This window comes from Ranitomeya imitator, chromosome 3, assembly GCF_032444005.1.
Source record: "Ranitomeya imitator isolate aRanImi1 chromosome 3, aRanImi1.pri, whole genome shotgun sequence".
NCBI classification, from domain to species: Eukaryota; Metazoa; Chordata; class Amphibia; order Anura; family Dendrobatidae; genus Ranitomeya; species Ranitomeya imitator.
The window spans coordinates 652,792,920-652,814,154 of record NC_091284.1 but is presented as its reverse complement, the minus strand read 5'-3'; the positions used below and the strand labels follow the sequence as shown (position 1 = coordinate 652,814,154).

General features: G+C 45.8%; 1 protein-coding gene across 1 annotated transcript in view; it reads right to left on the bottom strand.

The window, feature by feature from the left end:
* Positions 1–21,235, bottom strand: part of TNFSF11 (TNF superfamily member 11) — a 68,597-nt gene that overhangs the window by 14,256 nt on the left and 33,106 nt on the right. Inside the window, exons 2-3 of the mRNA XM_069758225.1 lie at positions 10,220–10,265; positions 10,053–10,139 (exon numbers count right to left, since the gene is read on the bottom strand). Of these exons, the coding sequence (XP_069614326.1) occupies positions 10,053–10,139; positions 10,220–10,265 (133 nt within the window). The remainder of the gene's footprint in view (positions 1–10,052; positions 10,140–10,219; positions 10,266–21,235) is intronic.

Below are 21,235 nucleotides of genomic sequence, written 5' to 3'. Positions count from 1 at the left end.
ATTTCACCAGAGTACACCATAGTATATGTATGTAAAGATTTCAAGTTAAACCTTATACTGATGACTTATTCTTACAAATTAAATCAGATCAGTGGGGGGGGAGGTCTGACACTTTGGCACCCCCACCAATCAGCTGTTAGCAGTGCCAGCTCCAGGTAAATGTTAACACTTGTCGAGCTGAATAGTACAGCTATGTCAACCCTGTAGTTGTCGCTGCTGGGCACTGCAGACCTGCCCCTATTCTATTAAATAGAATTTTATCTGCACTACCCAAGAGCGACCACTACACAGTTGATGGAGCTATCAAGCTTGGTAACTTCTAATATCTAGAATACAGAACAGCCGATCGGTGGAGAGTACTGGCTATCAGACCCCCACTGATCTGATACTGATAACATATTTTTGATAAGTAATCAATAAAGAAAAAAAGAAGTGAAGCAACCTTTTAAGCATTTAGGTGTGCAGTCAAGTTTCTGCTGATAGTAAAATTCAAACCCAGAGTGTCCCACTAAAGGGGTTATTCGACCATAAGCTACAAGTCACTATGTGACTGTAGACCTGTGAATCCTCACAGCATGCACAATGCACGCTGTGAGGATTGTCCAGTGCAAGCATCAGGGATTTCCATACACGGTCAAGTGCAGACTAGACGTGCACAGCATAACTCAATGCAAGTGTAAAGAAAGATGCCAGACACATCTAGTCGGAGTATGGCCGGAACTAGGCAAATAGAGTAATTGCAGTCGCATGACCACCAGCTTCCAGCATCAGAGAATCCTCACAGCATCAACTGTGCAAGCTGTGAGGATTCACAAGTCTGCAGTCACAGAGTGACTAAGGCATGACAACCGCTTTAAGAAGGGATGATTTAGGAAAGGACCAGGTTAAAAATAATATACTTGCTTTATTCCACTATGAAATTTTGTGGCTCTTTTCTGCACAAACTTCCTTTAACATTGACTGTTGGAAAAAAAAAAAACCTTAGCCAGGAGTTGGAGTTTATTTTCCAAATCCTGCACCACAATTTTGTGAACTGTTTCCATTAGCAGTAGTTCCAAAAAAAAGACACGAGAAAAAAAAATAGGGCCATGAACTTATGTCCTTACATGGTGGTTAAATATGGAGATTTATTTATGCAGAAACATCCCTAACTAATGTCATTCATAAAAGGACTGATAAAACTGCAAGCTTTGAAAAACATTTAAATAAGAGGACCACGTTGAAAAAATGCTTTTGCTCAGTGATTAGGCAAGTGGTTGAGTGGTCAATATTTATTTAGGACAGACAGACTAAAAGCTAGCAAAAAAAATTATATATTTGAAGAAGAATATAAAAAGCTCTCAACAATTTTTGGCAAGATGTGCTATGGTTTGGTTAAAATCATGTAATAATTTAAGCCAAGTTTTGGTCAGTATATTACTATGTGCTCTCACAGACCTTACGTCTGGGTGGTCAAAAAAGATTTCTCAAGTGATAACATTTTTAGGAAGAGTTTTCCCAGAAGAAAATGAATTAGAAGGTCAAAAGAATAAATATGCACTGGACAATAGACTGAACTGATAAAGGGTTGCCCATTATCCATAAGCTAAATATAAGGCAGTATGAACAAATCTATAAAACACTGTAGAAGTCAATGTGTCGCCAAAGTTTTAGCCAAAAAAAGTCTCAGATAACGTCTCCAATGCGGAGCTCTTGCAATGATTAGGCTGAAGTTACACAGTACAATTGTGGTGAAAGCTTTTCTATGAACAATCGTTACAATCGTTTCCCTATAATCATCCAATGTAAACAGGCTGCCAGTGATCCAATGAAGGTGCTCATTCACCAGTGCAGAGTGAGGAATGATATCATGGATACAGACCTGGGGTACATGTTAAGTATACAACACATTTGGACATGGCCTTTACACAGATACCACATATATAGTGAAAGCATGGGCGGACATACCGCCGGTTCAACCGGTGCAGCTGCACCGGGGCCCGGAGGCTCTGGGGGGCCCCTGCAGGGCGGCCAGGGACGCTGCTACCATTAGGCGATTTGACTATCAGGCGGCAGAAGAGAGGGCGGCAGACTCTATAGTAAGTGAATTTGCGCTGCTAGTTTTTTTTTTTCTTTCTAAAACTCCGGGGTCAAGTGCCCGCCCCCCCTCCCTCCCTCCTTCCCGCCCCCCCCCCTCCCTCCCTCCTTCCCGCCCTCCCTCCCTCCTTCCCGCCCCCCTCCCTGAAGACGTAATACTCACCTTCCTCCAGCGGTGGCTGCAACTGCGTCCCAGCGCCGGCAGCGCGTCCTGTCTTCAGCGGTCACATGGTACCGCTAATTTAAGGTCATGAATATGCGCATATTCATGACCTTAATTAGCGCTATCATGTGACCGCTGAAGACAGGAAGGAAGACGCTGCAGAAGAGATGCCAGGAAGGAAGTTCTGTTCTGTGCTGTGCGGTGAGAGGTAAGTATGACAGGGAAAAAGGATGTGGAGCCATGCACGCAGGAAAAAAAGGATGTGGAGCCATGCACGCAGGGAAAAAGGATGTGGAGCCATGCACGCAGGGAAAAAGGATGGGGAGCCATGCACGCAGGGAAAAAGGATGTGGAGCCATGCACGCAGGGAAAAAGGATGTGGAGCCATGTACGCAGGGAAAAAGGATGTGGAGCCATGCACGCAGGGAAAAAGGATGTGGAGCCATGCACGCAGGGAAAAAGGATGTGGAGCCATGCACGCAGGGAAAAAGGATGGGGAGCCATGCACGCAGGGAAAAAGGATGTGGAGCCATGCACGCAGGGAAAAAGGATGTGGAGCCATGCACGCAGGGAAAAAGGATGTGGAGCCATGCACGCAGGGAAAAAGGATGTGGAGCCATGCACGCAGGGAAAAAGGATGTGGAGCCATGCACGCAGGGAAAAAGGATGGGGAGCCATGCACGCAGGGAAAAAGGATGGGGAGCCATGCACGCAGGGAAAAAGGATGTGGAGCCATGCACGCAGGGAAAAAGGATGTGGAGCCATGCACGCAGGGAAAAAGGATGTGGAGCCATGCACACAGGGAAAAAGGATGTGGAGCCATGCACACAGGGAAAAAGGATGTGGAGCCATGCACACAGGGGAGAAGAATGGGGGAGCCGTGAATGCAGGGGAGAAGGATGGGGGAGCCCAGCACGCAGGGGAGAAGGATGGGGGAGCCGTGAACGCAGGGGAGAAGGATGGGGGAGCCCAGCACGCAGGGGAGAAGGATGGGGGAGCCGTGAACGCAGGGGAGAAGGATGGGGGAGCCGTGAACGCAGGGGAGAAGGAATTACGGGAGCCGTGAACGCAGGGCAGAAGGATGGGGGAGCCATGCACACAGGGTGGGAGGATGGACTATAAATATGGAGTATAAATACTAGGCCCTATAGGGGGGACACAGTGTGAGTGGACAGTTTGAAGAGGGGGCCGGTATAGAAAGGAGAGGTCAGTGTGAAGAGCATGTACCATAAGAGGGACAGTGTGGGGGTCATATTTTGTGCAGACAATATAGTGAGGGGCAATTTTTTATTCCGGAGCATTATAATGACACTTGTACAGGTCCTTCTCAAAAAATTAGCATATAGTGTTAAATTTCATTATTTACCATAATGTAATGATTACAATTAAACTTTCATATATTATAGATTCATTATCCACCAACTGAAATTTGTCAGGTCTTTTATTGTTTTAATACTGATGATTTTGGCATACAACTCCTGATAACCCAAAAAACCTGTCTCAATAAATTAGCATATCAAGAAAAGGTTCTCTAAACGACCTATTACCCTAATCTTCTGAATCAACTAATTAACTCTAAACACATGCAAAAGATACCTGAGGCTTTTATAAACTCCCTGCCTGGTTCATTACTCAAAACCCCCATCATGGGTAAGACTAGCGACCTGACAGATGTCAAGAAGGCCATCATTGACACCCTCAAGCAAGAGGGTAAGACCCAGAAAGAAATTTCTCAACAAATAGGCTGTTCCCAGAGTGCTGTATCAAGGCACCTCAATGGTAAGTCTGTTGGAAGGAAACAATGTGGCAGAAAACGCTGTACAACGAGAAGAGGAGACCGGACCCTGAGGAAGATTGTGGAGAAGGACCGATTCCAGACCTTGGGGAACCTGAGGAAGCAGTGGACTGAGTCTGGTGTGGAAACATCCAGAGCCACCGTGCACAGGCGTGTGCAGGAAATGGGCTACAGGTGCCGCATTCCCCAGGTAAAGCCACTTTTGAACCATAAACAGCGGCAGAGGCGCCTGACCTGGGCTACAGAGAAGCAGCACTGGACTGTTGCTAAGTGGTCCCAAGTACTTTTTTCTGATGAAAGCAAATTTTGCATGTCATTCGGAAATCAAGGTGCCAGAGTCTGGAGGAAGACTAGGAGAAGGAAATGCCAAAATGCCTGAAGTCCAGTGTCAAGTACCCACAGTCAGTGATGGTGTGGGGTGCCATGTCAGCTGCTGGTGTTGGTCCACTGTGTTTCATCAAGGGCAGGGTCAATGCAGCTAGCCATCAGGAGATTTTGGAGCACTTCATGCTTCCATCGGCTGAAATGCTTTATGGAGATGAAGATTTCATTTTTCAGCACGACCTGGCACCTGCTCACAGTGCCAAAACCACTGGTAAATGGTTTACTGACCATGGTATTACTGTGCTCAATTGGCCTGCCAACTCTCCTGACCTGAACCCCATAGAGAATCTGTGGGATATTGTGAAGAGAAAGTTGAGAGACGCAAGACCCAACACTCTGGATGAGCTTAAGGCCGCTATTGAAGCATCCTGGGCCTCCATAACATCTCAGCAGTGTCACAGGCTGATTGCCTCCATGCCACGCCGCATTGAAGCAGTCATTTCTGCCAAAGGATTCCCGACCAAGTATTGAGTGCATAACTGAACATTATTATTTGTTGGTTTTTTTGTTTGTTATTAAAAAACACTTATTTGATTGGATGGGTGAAATATGCTAATTTATTGAGACAGGTTTTTTGGGTTATCAGGAGTTGTATGCCAAAATCATCAGTATTAAAACAATAAAAGACCTGACAAATTTCAGTTGGTGGATAATGAATCTATAATATATGAAAGTTTAATTGTAATCATTACATTATGGTAAATAATGAAATTTAACACTATATGCTAATTTTTTGAGAAGGACCTGTATCTTTAAGGGCATCTTGTGGAGACTTTCTGCAAAAGAGCGGAAAAGATGGAGGTCTGCAGAGACGGCTGTGGCTGAGAAGACTCATCATGGGATCTGGACAAGATGAAGAAAAGAAGAACGGCTCCAGAGGCGACGTTATCTAAAAGGTACCTGGATGTAAATGTTATTTGTGATACTAACTAATTCTCATGTTTTTATTTATGTTAGGAGCCATTTTTTCGTTCGCCTCAGGCAGCAGAGAGGCTAGGTTCACCCCTGAGGGCGGCTAATATAGAGGGCAATCTGGCCAGCCTATCCGGCCCCGAGGCTCCGGGGGCCCCCTGGCCAGATTGCCCTCATGTGCGGCAGGCATGGAGCAATCCCTGCAGCTCTGCTGCCTGCAAGAGAAAATGGCAACGGATCTGCAGGGAATGGATGCTTCCTGCTTCCTTTCTCACACAGACAGCAGCGGCTCAGCTGAATGACATCATCATTCCGCGCTGCGGCTGTGCGAGACAGGAAGCTGCCGCACACTGGCTTCTGCACACTCATGCCTGGAAGGAAGCTGCAGCTGTGCAGGACCTCAATCACCCCCTGAACAGGAGGTAAAGAACGGTCTGAATGTGACGGATTGTTTGCAGAGTAAAGAGGGGAGACAGGGGCAGCAGTCAGAGACTAGAAGCAGTGATTTACTGACTGTGACCCCCCGAGCTTTGTGTTCTCTGGTCAGTGCAGGATTTTCATCCACACACAGCAGGGACCAGAGAGTTCAGAGCTCAGGAACACAGTCACTAAATCACTGAGTCTATTCTCTGACGGGACTCCAGTCATCACTGCAGTATCAGATCCAGGCTGGGACTGACCCCTGAGCCCATCCCCCAGTGAAGACTTTTTCACATATACTGTATCTGTTGCATTAAACACACATATAAGGGTATGTTTCCACTGTCAGTAAACTCTGCGGATTGGATGCTGTGTACATCCGCAGCATCCAGTCCGCAGCTCCTGATGTTACAGCATAGTGCATGAGATTTCAAGGAATCCAATGTCCACTATGTATGCAGCGGCACCCGCAGCTTCCCTGCAGAGACGGACATGCGGCACATCTTTCTAGACTGTAGCATGTCTATTTATCTTGCGGAGACGCTCAGTCTCCACAAGATAAATATCACAGTCCAATGTATAGGATGCGGTGATTCCGCATGTGTTCAATGAACACACGCGGAAGCATCACTCGTACAAAAGCCGGCAGCGCTTTGGACCGAGCGGACATGTGCTGCATCCAAAGCGCTGCCGATTCCTGACCGTGGAACCATACCCTTATACATTAATGTATACTATGTCACATATGCAGTAGACACAGGTGTTTATTATACATGGGCATATTCTACAGTATATATATATATATATATATATATATATATATATATATATATATATATATATATATATATATATATATATATATATATATATATATATATATATATATATATATATATATATATATATATATTAGCTTTGTCGCCTTTAAAGAAGGGGGGGCCCAAACACATTTCCTGCACAGGGGCCCCAAGCTGTCTGTGTCCGCCCCTGAGTGAAAGTAACCTGGTTGCACTGAATCTGTGCACGCAAGATGATCAGTATATAGCAAAGATGAGGACACAAGACTCCATGAATGGGAAGGGGAGAGGGAATAATCAGCACACAGCAGGATTAGTATACACAGCATTGACATGAAGTGCAGCCACTCATCATCAAACATATACCATCCCCAGAATGCTCCTCAGTCACCAGTGTCTCTAATACATGTACCTGCCGAGCTCCAATATAGTAATGGCAGACAATGTATGTGCCCATGCTCTGTCCTATCATACATATACCATCCCTCGACTGATATACCATCCCCAAACTGCTCTCCTCTCACCAGAACATGTGAGTGCCAGCTCCACCATAGTAATGGCAGACACTGTATGTGTCCATGCTGTTTTCTATCATACAAATACCATCCCCCAACAGCTGCCATCTCACCAGTATCTATTACATGTGGCTACCCAGCTCCACCGTGGTAATGGCAGACACTGTGTCATGGCAGATATCTGCTCACAGCCCTTGTTTCCAATATTATACAGTCAGTAGCACCCAAAACTCATGAAGACTCTTTATAATATGGCAGTAATGTGATATATCAGCCATGTCTACAGGAGCTGTCTCTGCAGTGTGTGAGGTAACTTGTAGCAGCCACATGAGGAACATGGTGGCCACATGAATTTCTGATGTAATGTTAATCCCATATATGATGTAGGAGCTGATACTACACTAATACACAATGTCTGAGGTGAATGTGCTCCTATCAGCTGTAATGTAAAGTGTGGACCCCAGTATTATGCTTCCCTGAAACTGCAGAGATGATGATTCCTTCAGTTCATCCGGTGAGAGGGAGAGAGACGGATTTACCTCCTCTATATAAGCCTCCACCCTCCTCACAGAGAGAGACAGAGTTACCTCCTCATATAAGCTCCACCCTCCTCACAGTAACACACCATGCACATAACATACTGTGCACCTTCGTTTTAAAGCAACATCACTCTTGCTTAAAGTCTACACCGCTATACAAACAAAACTGCAGGAATTAAAGGTTGACCCCCCAAAATCATGTCCTCCTCCGCTTAGTGCTCCGGTGGTTTCTTTACAATCGTTTCCCTCTAATCGCCCAGTGTAAACAGGCTGCTAATGACCCAATGAAAATGCTCATTCATCAGTTGAAATGATCTTTAAGATGACTTAATCATTGTTTTCAGCAGAAAACAATGGCATTCTGTGTTCATAGGAAATGCACTTTGCCTGTCAAACAAGTAGCTGATCAGCAGGCATTTAATGCTGCATGTTGGGCGGTGTAAATCCCTGATTGGCTAGGGACACACAACAGTATATTCTCTCACCCAAGAGTATCAGGCCAATTATCCTAATCACACTCTGATCAAACTGTGATCAGAGTATGATCCGATTCTCTCAGTTGAGGAGAAACTAGAGAAAAAATTTCTCCAACTTCTCCATTCTTTCAGTCAATGGATATTGGACCACACTTGCATGTCACCCGAGTACAGCCCGATGTTTTCCACGGACTTATTAACTTGCATGGCCAAGAGCGATCCTAATATCCGAATACCAACTCAGTCAAAGGAAAATATCTGACATGTGTGCATGGAACCATAGAATAACATTTGTCAGAGCGCAACCTGATGTTTTGTCAGATCGCAATCGGACCGAAAATATGCTCGTCTGCACCTGCCCTTTAGCTAACCGACATGGGCTACCTCTCAAACAGTTGATTTCCATTTTCCCTGCAGTGGCTATCAGATGAATGAGTGTCATTGAAGTTTAGAGAGGGTGTCAAGTGGGGCACACCCCTCTATGATACCCTTAACAGACTGTCTTCATGAGTGATTTTGGTCCTGGTCTGTGTGCCACGGATTTTCTCAGGCAATATATCATCTACGTACCCTGCCCTAATATGATATGACAGCAAATATCATGAGCATCACTTTTTAGTGTGTGACCTCTATTTGTCTTTCTTTGTATATGTAAAACTAGCAAAAGTGTGATATGAGTCACACCTATACAATACCCTCAGGGATTACTCACGTGTTATTTGTGTCACGTTAGTTTGTCCATTTTATTTTAGTGATTAAAAGTTAAGTTTTATTTTATTGAGAGACTCTCCGTGCTATATAATAATCTTTATTTTTATATAGCGCTAACATATTCCGCAGCGCTTTACAATTTTGCACACATTATCATCACTGTCCCCGATGGGGCTCACAATCTAGAATCCCTATCAGTATGTCTTTGGAATGTGGGAGGAAACCGGAGTGCCCGGAGGAAACCCACGCAAACACGGAGAGAACATACAAACTCTTTGCAGATGTTGTCCTGGGTGGGATTAGAACCCAGGACCCCAGCGCTGCAAGGCTGCTGTGCTAACCACTGCGCCACCGTGCTGCCCCATATATTCTCTTTGTATATGTATAAGCTGTATTGGTGCACCCAATCAGGAGCAAAAAGGACATTAACAACAGGATTAAAAGAAGAAGAAAGAGCCCTGTGAACATGCAAATGACATGAGTTAAAGGGGATGTGTCACCAAGTTTTTGCCAATTAATCTGAGTGCAGAATGATGTGGCGACAGACCAGGAGACTAGAGATGTATCACTTACTGGGCTGCTCAGTGTAGTTTTGATAAAATCAATGTTTTATCAGCAGGAAATAATCACTAGAGGACTAGGATACCTGCTGAGGCATACTCCTCCATATTGATGAGTTCTGTATAACCCCCACCCCCATCAATGATTGGCAGCTTTCTATGTACACTGCACATAGACAGAAAGCTGCTAATCAATGGTGTGGGTGGGGTTATACGGAGCTCAGCATTTAGAGAACTGCTATATCTAGCAGATAAAAGCCTATGACCTGCAGTAACCACCGACTGACCAAACCGCTGCATGACCAGCTCTACCCTCGCCTTCTGTATTCTCACCCATCCCTTGTAGATTGTGAGCCTTCGCGGGCAGGGTCCTCCCTCCTCCTGTACCAGTTATGACTTGTATTAAGATTATTGTACTTGTTTTTATTATGTATACCCCTCCTCACATGTAAAGCCCCATGGAATAAATGGTGCTATTACAATAAATAATAATAATAATAATAATAATAAAACAGTGATCTTATTAAAATTGCAACATAAGTGATGTTGATGGAATCAGGGTATCAACCCCTACAAGCTACTAACAGATGGGATAGCAAAAGCCTGGTGACAGATTCCTTTTAAGAACAAAGATTTTTGAATATTTTTGCAAATGAAGCTACATTTTGTATAGCCTACCACTGTGCAATATTCCAATTTACCTGAAGTGCTGTTACCCAACGTAAGATGTGCAGCTGGCCACGTCTCGTGGTTATGGCTCCTTGACAATACAGGATCCTGCATTATTTCTAATAATGAAATGGAAATTAAGTGATGTCAAACTTTTACAATAGAGTATAATGTGTAATGCGACTGAGCTGCAACTTACCATTCCCTATATGATACTGCTTTTGTGACATTGGTCCTTGTACTGCCTGGAAAGTTCAAAACACAAAACATTATAAGAAAGGAGCAGAATAGATATAGTAATTGTCAGATAGAGTTCCTTCACTAGTGAAATATTAGTACTATTATCACTGAACTAGTGTCCATCATACTTGCTTAGTACACTGGGTAACTATGAATATCTGTCCATCATACACTTGTATCCAACGTCCATATATGCAATTTAGGCCGGTTTCACACGTCAGTGTCTCCGGTACGTGAGGTGACAGTTTCCTCACGTCCCGGAGACTCTGACACACGTAGACACATAAAAATCAATGCATCTGTGCAGATGTCATTGATTTCTTGCGGACCGTGTCTCTGTGTGCCAAACACGGAGACATGTCAGTGTTCGTGGGAGCGCATCTATTACACGGACCCATTAAAGTCAATGGGTCCATGTAAAACACGTACCGCACACGGACGTTGTCCGTGTGCAGTCCGTGTGTCGTGCAGGAGACAGCGCTACATTAAGCGTTGTCCCCCCCACTGGTGCTGAAGCCGCGATTCATATCTTCCCTGCAGCAGCGTTTGCTGCAGAGAAGATATGAATAATCGTGTTTAAAATAAAGATATATGTGCTGTCGCTGCTTCCTGTTCTGGCCGCATCTTCTCCTGTATGCGGTCACGTGGGGCCGCTCATTTACAGTAATGAATATGCGGCTCCACCTCCCATAGGGGTGGAGCCACATATTCATTGCTGTAATCGGCGGCCCCACGTGACCGCATACAGGAGAAGATGCAGCCAGAACAGGAAGCAGCGACAGCCAATGAGGGAGCTTGGTGAGTATTTTCAGAACAGCGGCGGGGGGGGGGAGGAGGGGAGGGCGCACAGGGGGTGGGAGGGCGTATGGCAGATAGATCTTTATTTTAAATACTATTATTCATATCTTCTCTGCAGCAAACGCTGCTGCAGGGAAGATATGAATCGCGGCTTCAGCACCAGATGCTGGTACGTGTGGTACCCAGCACAGTGCGTGTGGTACCCAGTGGGCACACTGACAGCACACGTGTGCCACACTGATGTGCCACAGAAACGTAGGGGCACACGGACACGGATAATTCCGGTACCGATTTTTTCCAGTACCGGAATTATCTGGACGTGTGAAACCGGCCTTATATAGCTTTTAACTCATTTTAAGTTGATTTAGTTCTGTTGGTGACTGGGTTAGTGATTACTACACGCACACTTTGCAGCATTTATGTATTTTTAAAAGGCATGTAAAACCTTTTATTAAAGAAAAAAAAAAAGATACGTTTTTGGAATTTTTTTCCTATTTAGAAAAATACTGTGCAATTTTTGGTGTTTTTTGCATTTTTCACACGTACAAGTTGAGTGCGGGTGTACGGAGTGGACTCAGGCTGAGCCTGCTCTTCATGGCGTCGACAAACTTTCAGTATCTTTGGAGCAAATTGCAAGGGTGATTTTATTACTTTGTATTTGCAATCTTTTTTTGTTTGCTTTTTTAGGAAATCTGACTATTTCCAGCAAGCTATAACAGCAAAACCATTCAATGTGACAGACAGAGAATGAGTATCGGAAGAAAGCAATTGTAAATTCTCCCCACAGGAAGTGGAATCTTCAAGAGTCATTCAATATTTATTTCAGGGTAGATCCCTTTTCTACCGCTCCATTAAATGCCAGCTGTGATCCCTCACAGCCAATACCGTCTTTAGCAAATCGCTCCACCTTATTAAACAATGGTTTTGATATTAAAATGTAGAAATACGTTGCACGCTGATTAAAATTTATGACGACAGGAGAACAAATGAGTGAAACGAACATGCCACTATTAAACAAACGTGAAAAATCTTTATTAAATATAAAGGTAAGATAAAAAACACAGCTGTTACAGAGCATATATACAGTCCAGCAGAGCAATAGATATATCAAGTAACGGCATAATAATAATAGGTGTAGGACAAAATTCCAAATGATAAGGAACGGTGAGACTATGCCTCCATAATGGGTACACAGAGTGTGAAAAAAAATATATATCTCCAATAACTACAGTACAATATGTGGGAGAGAGGTAAGAGCCAGATGGGTAAGTAAGACTAGTTACATAATGTATAAATATACAGGGAAACAGGGGGAGGGGGGCCTATATATGGAGCACAACAGGTCGAGTAACCACAACCCCTAACCCCAACCTCTAACCCCAACCCCTAACCACAACCCCTAACCACAATCTCTTACCCCTAACCACAACCCCTAACCCCAACCCCCTAACCACAACCCCCTAACCCCTAACCACAACCCCCTACCACAACCCCTAACCACAACCCCTAACCACAATCTCTTACCCCTAACCACAACCCCTAACCCCCTACCCCCTAACCACAACCCCTAACCACAACCTCTTACCCCTAACCACAACCCCTAACCACAATCCCTAACCACAACCCCTAACCTATAACCACAATCTCTTACTCCTAACCACAACCCTTAACCACAACGCCCAACCCACTTTAGCCCAACCCACTTTAGCCCAACCCTAACTGAAAAATGGAAATCTATATTTTTTATTTTATTATGTTTCCCTAACTAAGGGGGTGATAAAAGGGGGTTTTATTTACAATTTTATTATTGTGATCACTGTGAGGGTCTATCACCGTGATCAAAATGAACCAATAGGAACAATTTCTTATTGTTAACGGGTGCCAGCTGGCAGATCTTGGCGGGCACACTGCACATGCGCCTGCTATTTACTCCCGGAAGAAGCCAGCGGCCCGGGGGACATCACAGGAGGAAGGTGAAGGATCTATGGACAATGGAGGTATCGGGGTGGATCAGGGGACCCCATTTGTCTCTCTGATATGCGATCACATCACAGGAGAAAGAAATTAAATGGAAAATCGGACTTTTTTTTGCGGTCGTCATTATACCGCTAATAACAAAGATCGCAACACCAGGGTCGGGAAAAACTGACCCGAATCATGTTCTCTGGGGTCTCAGCTACCCCAGTAGCTGAGATCCCAGAGAAATTCTGACTCTGGGGGGTGCTATACCCTTAAACCTCAGCACCGTTTTAAGTAACCTTAACTGCAGCCGTTAAAAGGCATATCGGTAGTCATTAAGCGGTGTGATGCAGTGACCCCGGTAGCTAGGGGGCGCTGTGTGTGCTCCTCGGGATATGCATGGAGGTGTATCTGTGGTTATAATGGTGGTGAAACAGCGACTGGCAGAATTGTAAGTGGCCGATATGTGTCGCAGAGGGAGTCTGCGCGGTAAGTCTGAAGTAATGTTGTTCTGGGACCTGTAGTCCTACAAGCAAATTGTGTTAACAAGGGAGACTTACTGGGCTAGTTATGAGAGATGGGCGGGTCAAACTAGCCACACACACACACTCCCACCTGTCAGAGTGGTTAAAGCTACATAATGTGACCAGGGTGTGGGTCACATGGTCTCAGAGTGTGGACCTGAATGGTTCATGTACTGAAGGTCCTGGAGAGCCTATGTGTTGGGAGGGCTATCTCCCTGGAGAGCTATCTCCCTGAAGAGCACGTGGTGGGGCTTTGGACAAATGTCCTGAATAGCACCCGGACATGTCACACGCCTGTGTTGGACGGTCCTCGGTAGGGACGCATGTCCTGAATAGCGCACTGAATAGCCTGTCCTGGGAGTAGACTTCCTGAAGAGCACAACCTGTGTTGGATGTCCTGGGAGTAGGAGTCCTGAAGAGAACATGCCAGTGTGTTGGACAGTCCCAGGTGGGATGGACGTCCTGAATAGCGCACAGTGAGACTGTGGTCCTAGACGGTGTGTGTTGGAAGCTCCTGTGAGTGGAGTCTTCCTGGAGCACCTGAGAGACCGTGGACCTGGACGGTCTGTGTTGGGGAAGCTACCAACCTTCCGTGGCTCTGGACTAACTGATGTGTGCCTGCCAGGCAAGTTGGTGAACCCAGTAAGGCAGCTTCCCTGAGAGAGAGAGGACTGACAGGAGGTCAGCGTGTGGAGCAGGAGCTCCAGAAAGGTAACACCCGGGAAGGGGGGGCTATCATAACGGCAGAGACGTATCTGCCAGTGGAACAGACTATTGGTGATTGTTGTGTTCCATTGATAGTGATGAACTGTGCGGTCTCCCACAGTAACTGGATGAAGTGAGGTCCAGCGTGTTTTGATAGCGAACCAATGTGGTGCGCGCTATATGACACGGACGTTGATATGGCGTACGGCCACCCCTGGGAACTAGTCAAGGAGGGCTGGCGGGTGTAGTGTCTTAACTGTAAGTTAAAGCCGTATATGAAATATCTGAGTCAAAGCTGCAACATAATGTCACCGGTTGGTGCCTGTTGTGTTCTATGGAGTTTATAATAGTATAGTATATAGTATAATGTTCTTCTGTCAACTCCACTGTCATGTCAACTATGTAATTCCTTTATGATTTTTATGATTTAAGTTGTGCTGCTGTGATACCATAATTTCCCACGGGATCAATAAAGTGTATCGTATCGTATAACGAACTGTGCATAACCCGGTTTATGATGCTATAATAAACCGCATGGACTGTATTTGTGTTAAAAAAACGTGCCTGTGTGACTGAATCCCGTTGCTAAGCGAGTGTCCCCCTACACATGCAGTAAGCACAATCTTACAGGGGTTAACCCCTTCATGACCCAGCATATTTTGACCGTTTTTTGCAATTCTGACCAGTGTCCCTTTATGAGGTAATAACTCAGGAACGCTTCAACGGATCCTAGTGGTTCTGAGATTGTTTTTTCGTGACATATTGGGCTTCATGTTAGTGGTAAATTTAGGTCAATAAATTCTGCGTTTGTGATAAAAACGGAAATTTGGCGAAAATTTTGAAAATTTCGGAATTTTCACATTTTGAATTTTTATTCTGTTAAACCAGAGAGTTATGTGACACAAAATAGTTAATAAATAACATTTCCCACATGTATACTTTACATCAGCACAATTTTGGAAACAAAATTTTTTTTTGCTAGGAAGTTATAAGGGTTAAAATTTGACCAGCGATTTCTCATTTTTACAACGAAATTTACAAAACCATTTTTTTAGGGACCACATCGCATTTGAAGTCAGTTTGAGGGGTCTATATGGCTGAAAATACCCAAAAGTGACACCATTCTAAAAACTGCACCCCTCAAGGTACTCAAAACCACATTCAAGAAGTTTATTAACCCTTCAGGTGCTTCACAGCAGCAGAAGCAACATGGAAGGAAAAAATGAACATTTAACTTTTTAGTCACAAAAATTATCTTTTAGCAACAATTTTTTTTATTTTCCCAATGGTAAAAGGAGAAAATGAACCACGAAAGTTGTTGTCCAATTTGGCCTGAGTACGCTGATACCTCATATGTGGGGGTAAACCACTGTTTGGGCGCACGGCAGGGCTTGGAAGGGAAGGAGCGCCATTTGACTTTTTGAATGGAAAATTAGCTCCAATTGTTAGCGGACACCATGTCGCGTTTGGAGAGCCCCTGTGTGCCTAAACATTGGAGCTCCCCCACAAGTGACCCCATTTTGGAAACTAGACCCCCCAAGGAACTTATCTAGATGCATATTGAGCACTTTAAACCCCCAGGTGCTTCACAGAAGTTTATAACGCAGAGCCATGAAAATAAAAAATAATTTTTCTTTCCTCAAAAATGATTTTTTAGCCTGGAATTTCCTATTTTGCCAAGGGTAATAGGAGAAATTGGACCCCAAATGTTGTTGTCCAGTTTGTCCTGAGTAAGCTGATACCCCATATGTGGGGGTAAACCACTGTTTGGGCACACGGCAGGGCTCGGAAGGGAAGGCACGCCATTTGGCTTTTTAAATGGAAAATTAGCTCCAATCATTAGCGGACACCATGTCACGTTTGGAGAGCCCCTGTGTGCCTAAACATTGGAGATCCCCCAGAAATGACCCCATTTTTGAAACTAGACCCCCAAAGGAACTAATCTAGATGTGTGGTGAGGACTTTGAACCCCCAAGTGCTTCACAGAAGTTTATAACGCAGAGCCATGAAAATAAAAAATAAAAATTGTATGGAAGAAAAATACACTGGCGCTCGGAGAGTGGAGACTAGGAGGGAATGGAAGCTGCTGGTGATAAAAAACAGGGTCTGTGTATCACCCTGTAAATGGATAACAAAGGTAAAAAACGGGGGTAGATCACCTGCGCTAGTATGGGTGCCTCTGCTGGCACTAGAAGCTACACATGAGAACAATACCCAGCAATTAGGAGCTAACAATAGTTAGAATAGTGCACTTACTTCATACTGGGAAGATGATGTAGGCGTACAACTTCCTAAAGCTGAGTGCCTGGCTCCGTACTGCAAGGTCAGGGGATAGTGGTAGCGCCTGGATCCGCGCGAGCCTGTACAGCAGGGTGAACGCTGGAACCAGGAAAGAACCGCCAACTCCTAGCGTGCCCCGGCCGGAAGCAACGCCGAAGCGGTGGCGGAGTGTGGGGGGGCGTGGCGAGTAGCGTGACATCACAGCTAATGGGCGGGCGTGTATGAGGATAATCCTCATACGCGCCCGCCCATTAGCTGTGACGTCACGCTACTCGCCACGCCCCCCACACTCCGCCACCGCTTCGGCGTTGCTTCCGGCCGGGGCACGCTAGGAGTTGGCCGTTCTTTCCTGGTTCCAGCGTTCACCCTGCTGTACAGGCTCGCGCGGATCCAGGCGCTACCACTATCCCCTGACCTTGCAGTACGGAGCCAGGCACTCAGCTTTAGGAAGTTCTACGCCTACATCATCTTCCCAGTATGAAGTAAGTGCACTATTCTAACTATTGTTAGCTCCTAATTGCCGGGTATTGTTCTCATGTGTAGCTTCTAGTGCCAGCAGAGGCACCCATACTAGCGCAGGTGATCTACCCCCGTTTTTTACCTTTAAAAAATAAAAATTATTTTCTCAAAAATGATCTTTTAGCCTGCAATTTTTTATTTTCCCAAGGGTAACAGGAGAAATTTGACCCCAAAAGTTGTTGTCCAGTTTCTCCTGAGTACGCTGATACCCCATGTGTGGAGGTAAACCACTGTTTGGGCACACGTCGGGGCTCAGAAGGGAAGTAGTGACTTTTGAAATGCAGACTTTGATGGAACGGTCTGCGGGCGTCATGTTGCGTTTGCAGAGCCCCTGGTGTGCCTAAACAGTAGAAACCCCCCACAAGTGATGCCATTTTAGAAACTAGACCCCCCAAGGAACTTATCTAGATATGTGGTGAGCACTTTGAACCCCCAAGTGCTTCACAGACGTTTACAACGCAGAGCTGTGAAAATAAAAAATCATTTTTCTTTCCTCAAAAATGATGTTTTAGCAAGCATTTTTTTATTTTCACAAGGGTAACAGGAGAAATTGGACCCCAGTAATTGTTGCGCAGTTTATCCTGAGTATGCTGGTACCCCATATGTGGGGGTAAACCACTGTTTGGGCACACGTCGGGGCTCGGAATTGAGGGAGCACCATTTGACTTTTTGAATACGAGATTGGCTGGAATCAATGGTGGCGCCATGTTGCGTTTGGAGACCCCTGATGTGCCTAAACAGTGGTAACCCCTCAATTCTACCTCCAACACTAACCCCAACACACCCCTAACTCTAATCCCAACTGTAGCCATAAACCTAATCACATCCCTAACCACAACCCTAATTCCAACCCTAACCCTAAGGCTATGTGCCCACGTTGTGGATTCGTGTGAGATTTTTTAGCATCATTTTTTAAAAATCCGCGGGTAAAAGGCACTGCGTTTTACCTGCGGATTTTAAGCGGATTTCCAGTGTTTTTTGTGTGGATTTCACCTGCAGATTCCTATTGAGGAGCAGGTGTAAAACGCTGCGGAGTCCACAGAAAGAATTGACATGCTGCGGAAAATACAACGCAGCGTTTCCGCGCGGTATTTTCCGCACCATGGGCACAGCGGATTTGGTTTTCCATAGGTTTACATGGTACTGTAAACCTGATGGAACACTGCTGCGAATCCGCAGCGGCCAATCCGCTGCAGATCCGCAGCCAAATCCGCACCGTGTGCACATAGCCTAATTCTAAAGGTATGTGCACACGCTGCGGAAAACGCTGCGGATCCGCAGATGTTTCCCATGAGTTTACAGTTCAATGTAAACCTATGGGAAACAAAAATCGCTGTACACATGCTGCGGAAAAACTGCACGGAAACGCAGCGGTTTACATTCTGCAGCATGTCACTTCTTTGTGCGGATTCCGCAGCGGTTTTACAACTGCTCAAATAGAAAATCGCAGTTGTAAAACCGCAGTGAAATGCGCAGAAAAAAATAAATCCGCAGCGGTTTAGCACTGCTGATTTATCAAATCCGCAGCGGAAAAATCCACAGAGGACCAGAATACGTGTGCACATACCGAAACCCTAACCCTAACCCTACCCCTAGCCCTAACCCTATTCTAACATTAGTGGAAAAAAAAAATTCTTTATTTTTTTATTGTCCCTACCTATGGGGGTGACAAAGGGGGGGGTCATTTATTATTTTTTTTATTTTGATCACTGAGATATAATCTATCTCAGTGATCAAAATGCACTTTGGAACGAATCTGCCGGCCGATTCGGCGGGCGCACTGCGCATGCGCCCGCCATTTTGGAAGATGGCGGCGCCCAGGGAGAAGACGGATGGACCCCGGCAGGATCGGTAAGTATGATGGGGTGGGGGGAGCACGGGGGGGGGGATCGGAGCATGGGGGGGTGGAACGGAGCACGGGGGGGTGGAACGGAGCACGGGGGGGGGGGGGGTGGAACGGAGCACGGGGGGGTGATTGGAGCACAGGACGGAGGGGAGCCGGAGCAGTGTACCGGACAGATCGGAGGGCTGGGGGGGGCGATCGGTGGGGTGGGGGCACATTAGTGTTTCCAGCCATGGGCCGATGATATTGCAGCATCGGCCATGGCTGGATTGTAATATTTCACCAGTTATAATAGGTGAAATATTACAAATCGCTCTGATTGGCAGTTTCACTTTCAACAGCCAATCAAAGCGATCGTAGCCACGGGGGGGTGAAGCCACCCCCCCCTGGGCTAAACTACCACTCCCCCTGTCCCTGCAGATCGGGTGAAATGGGAGTTAACCCTTTCACCCGATCTGCAGGGACGCGATCTTTCCATGACGCCACATAGGCGTCATGGGTCGGATTGGCACCGACTTTCATGACGCCTACATGGCGTCAAAGGTCGGGAAGGGGTTAAAGAGGTTGTCCAACCCTGAAATCCAAATTTATTTTAAGCTATACTGTACTGTGTTATATACAATACCCTTATAAATTTAGTTTTTTTGTTTCTATCTTTCGTTCCTCCTGAATTTCACTTAATTTCCTGAACCCACTTTGCTTACCTGCGGCTCTACCAAACCTGATAGCTCCCTGTGTGTTATTATCTAACATCATGGCCAGAGCTGGCACCGCCTGGTTTCAGTGCCCAGCTCCGCCCTCTGCATACTCATTGGCTGTCAGTGATGTGACCTCTGTCATCACTCCAGTATTGAAAATAACAGAGCAGTTTCAGGTGTCCCCATCTGTGGAAAGTAGCACAATCACTGCACGCCACATCCACAGTTGTGAGAGCGTCACATGTCTCCACATCACATCCACAGTGGTGACAGAGCGTCACATCCATCCACATCACATCCACAGTGGTGACAGAGCGTCACGTCTCCACATCGCATCCACAGTGGTGATAGCGCGTCACATCCATCCACATCACATCCACAATGGTGACAGAGCGTCACATGTCTCCACATTGCATCCACAGTGGGGATACTGTACATAGTCACATCCATCCACATTACATCCACAGTGGTGATAGAGCGTCACGTGTGTCCACATCACATCCACAGTGGGGATACATCGTCACATGTCTCCACATCACATCCACAGTGGTGAAAGAGCGTCACATCTGTCCACTTTCCATCCACAATGGTGATAGAGCGTCACATGTCTCCATATCGCATCCACAATGGCGATAGTGTGTCACATGTATCCACATCACATACACAGTGGTGATAGAGCGTCACATCTGTCCACATCACATCCACAGTGGTGATAGAGCGTCACGTGTCTCCACATCCACAATGGTGATAGAGCGTCACGTGTGTCCACATCACATCCACAGTGGGGATACATCGTCACATCTCCACATCACATCCATAGTGGTGATAGAGTCACATCTGTCCACATTCCATCCACAGTGGTGATAGAGCGTCACGTCTCCACATCGCATCCACAGTGGTGATAGAGCGTCACATCTGTCCACATCACATCCACATCACATCACGTCCACAGTGGTGATAAAGAATCACATCTGTCCACATCACATCCACAGTGGTGATAGAGCGTCACATGTCTCCACATCGCATCCACAGTGGGGATACATCGTCACGTCTCCACATTACATCCACAGTGGTGAAAGAGCATCACATGTCTCCATATCGCATTCACAGTGGTGATAGAGCGTCACATCTGTCCACATTCCATCCACAATGGTGATAGTGTCACATGTCTCCACATCACATCCCAGTGGTGATAGAGCGTCACATCTATCCACATCACCTCCACAGTGGTGATAGAGCGTCACGTGTCTCCACATCCACAGTGGTGATAGAGCGTCACGTGTCTCCACATCACATCCACAGTGGGGATACATCGTCACATGTATCCACATCACATCCACAGTGGTGATAGAGCGTCACATCTGTCCACATCACATCCACCCACCCACATCACATCCACAGCGGTGATAGAGCATCACTTGTCTCCACATCACATTCACAGTGGTGAAAGAGCGTCACATCTGTCCACATTCCATCCACAGTGGTGATAGAGCGTCACATGTCTCCACATCACATCCATAGTGGTGATACAGCGTCACATCTGTCCACATCACATCCACAGTGGTAACATAGCTATTAAGGTTGAAGGAAGACTTTAAGTCCATCTAGTTCAACCCATAGCCCAACCTAACATGCCCTAACATGTTGAT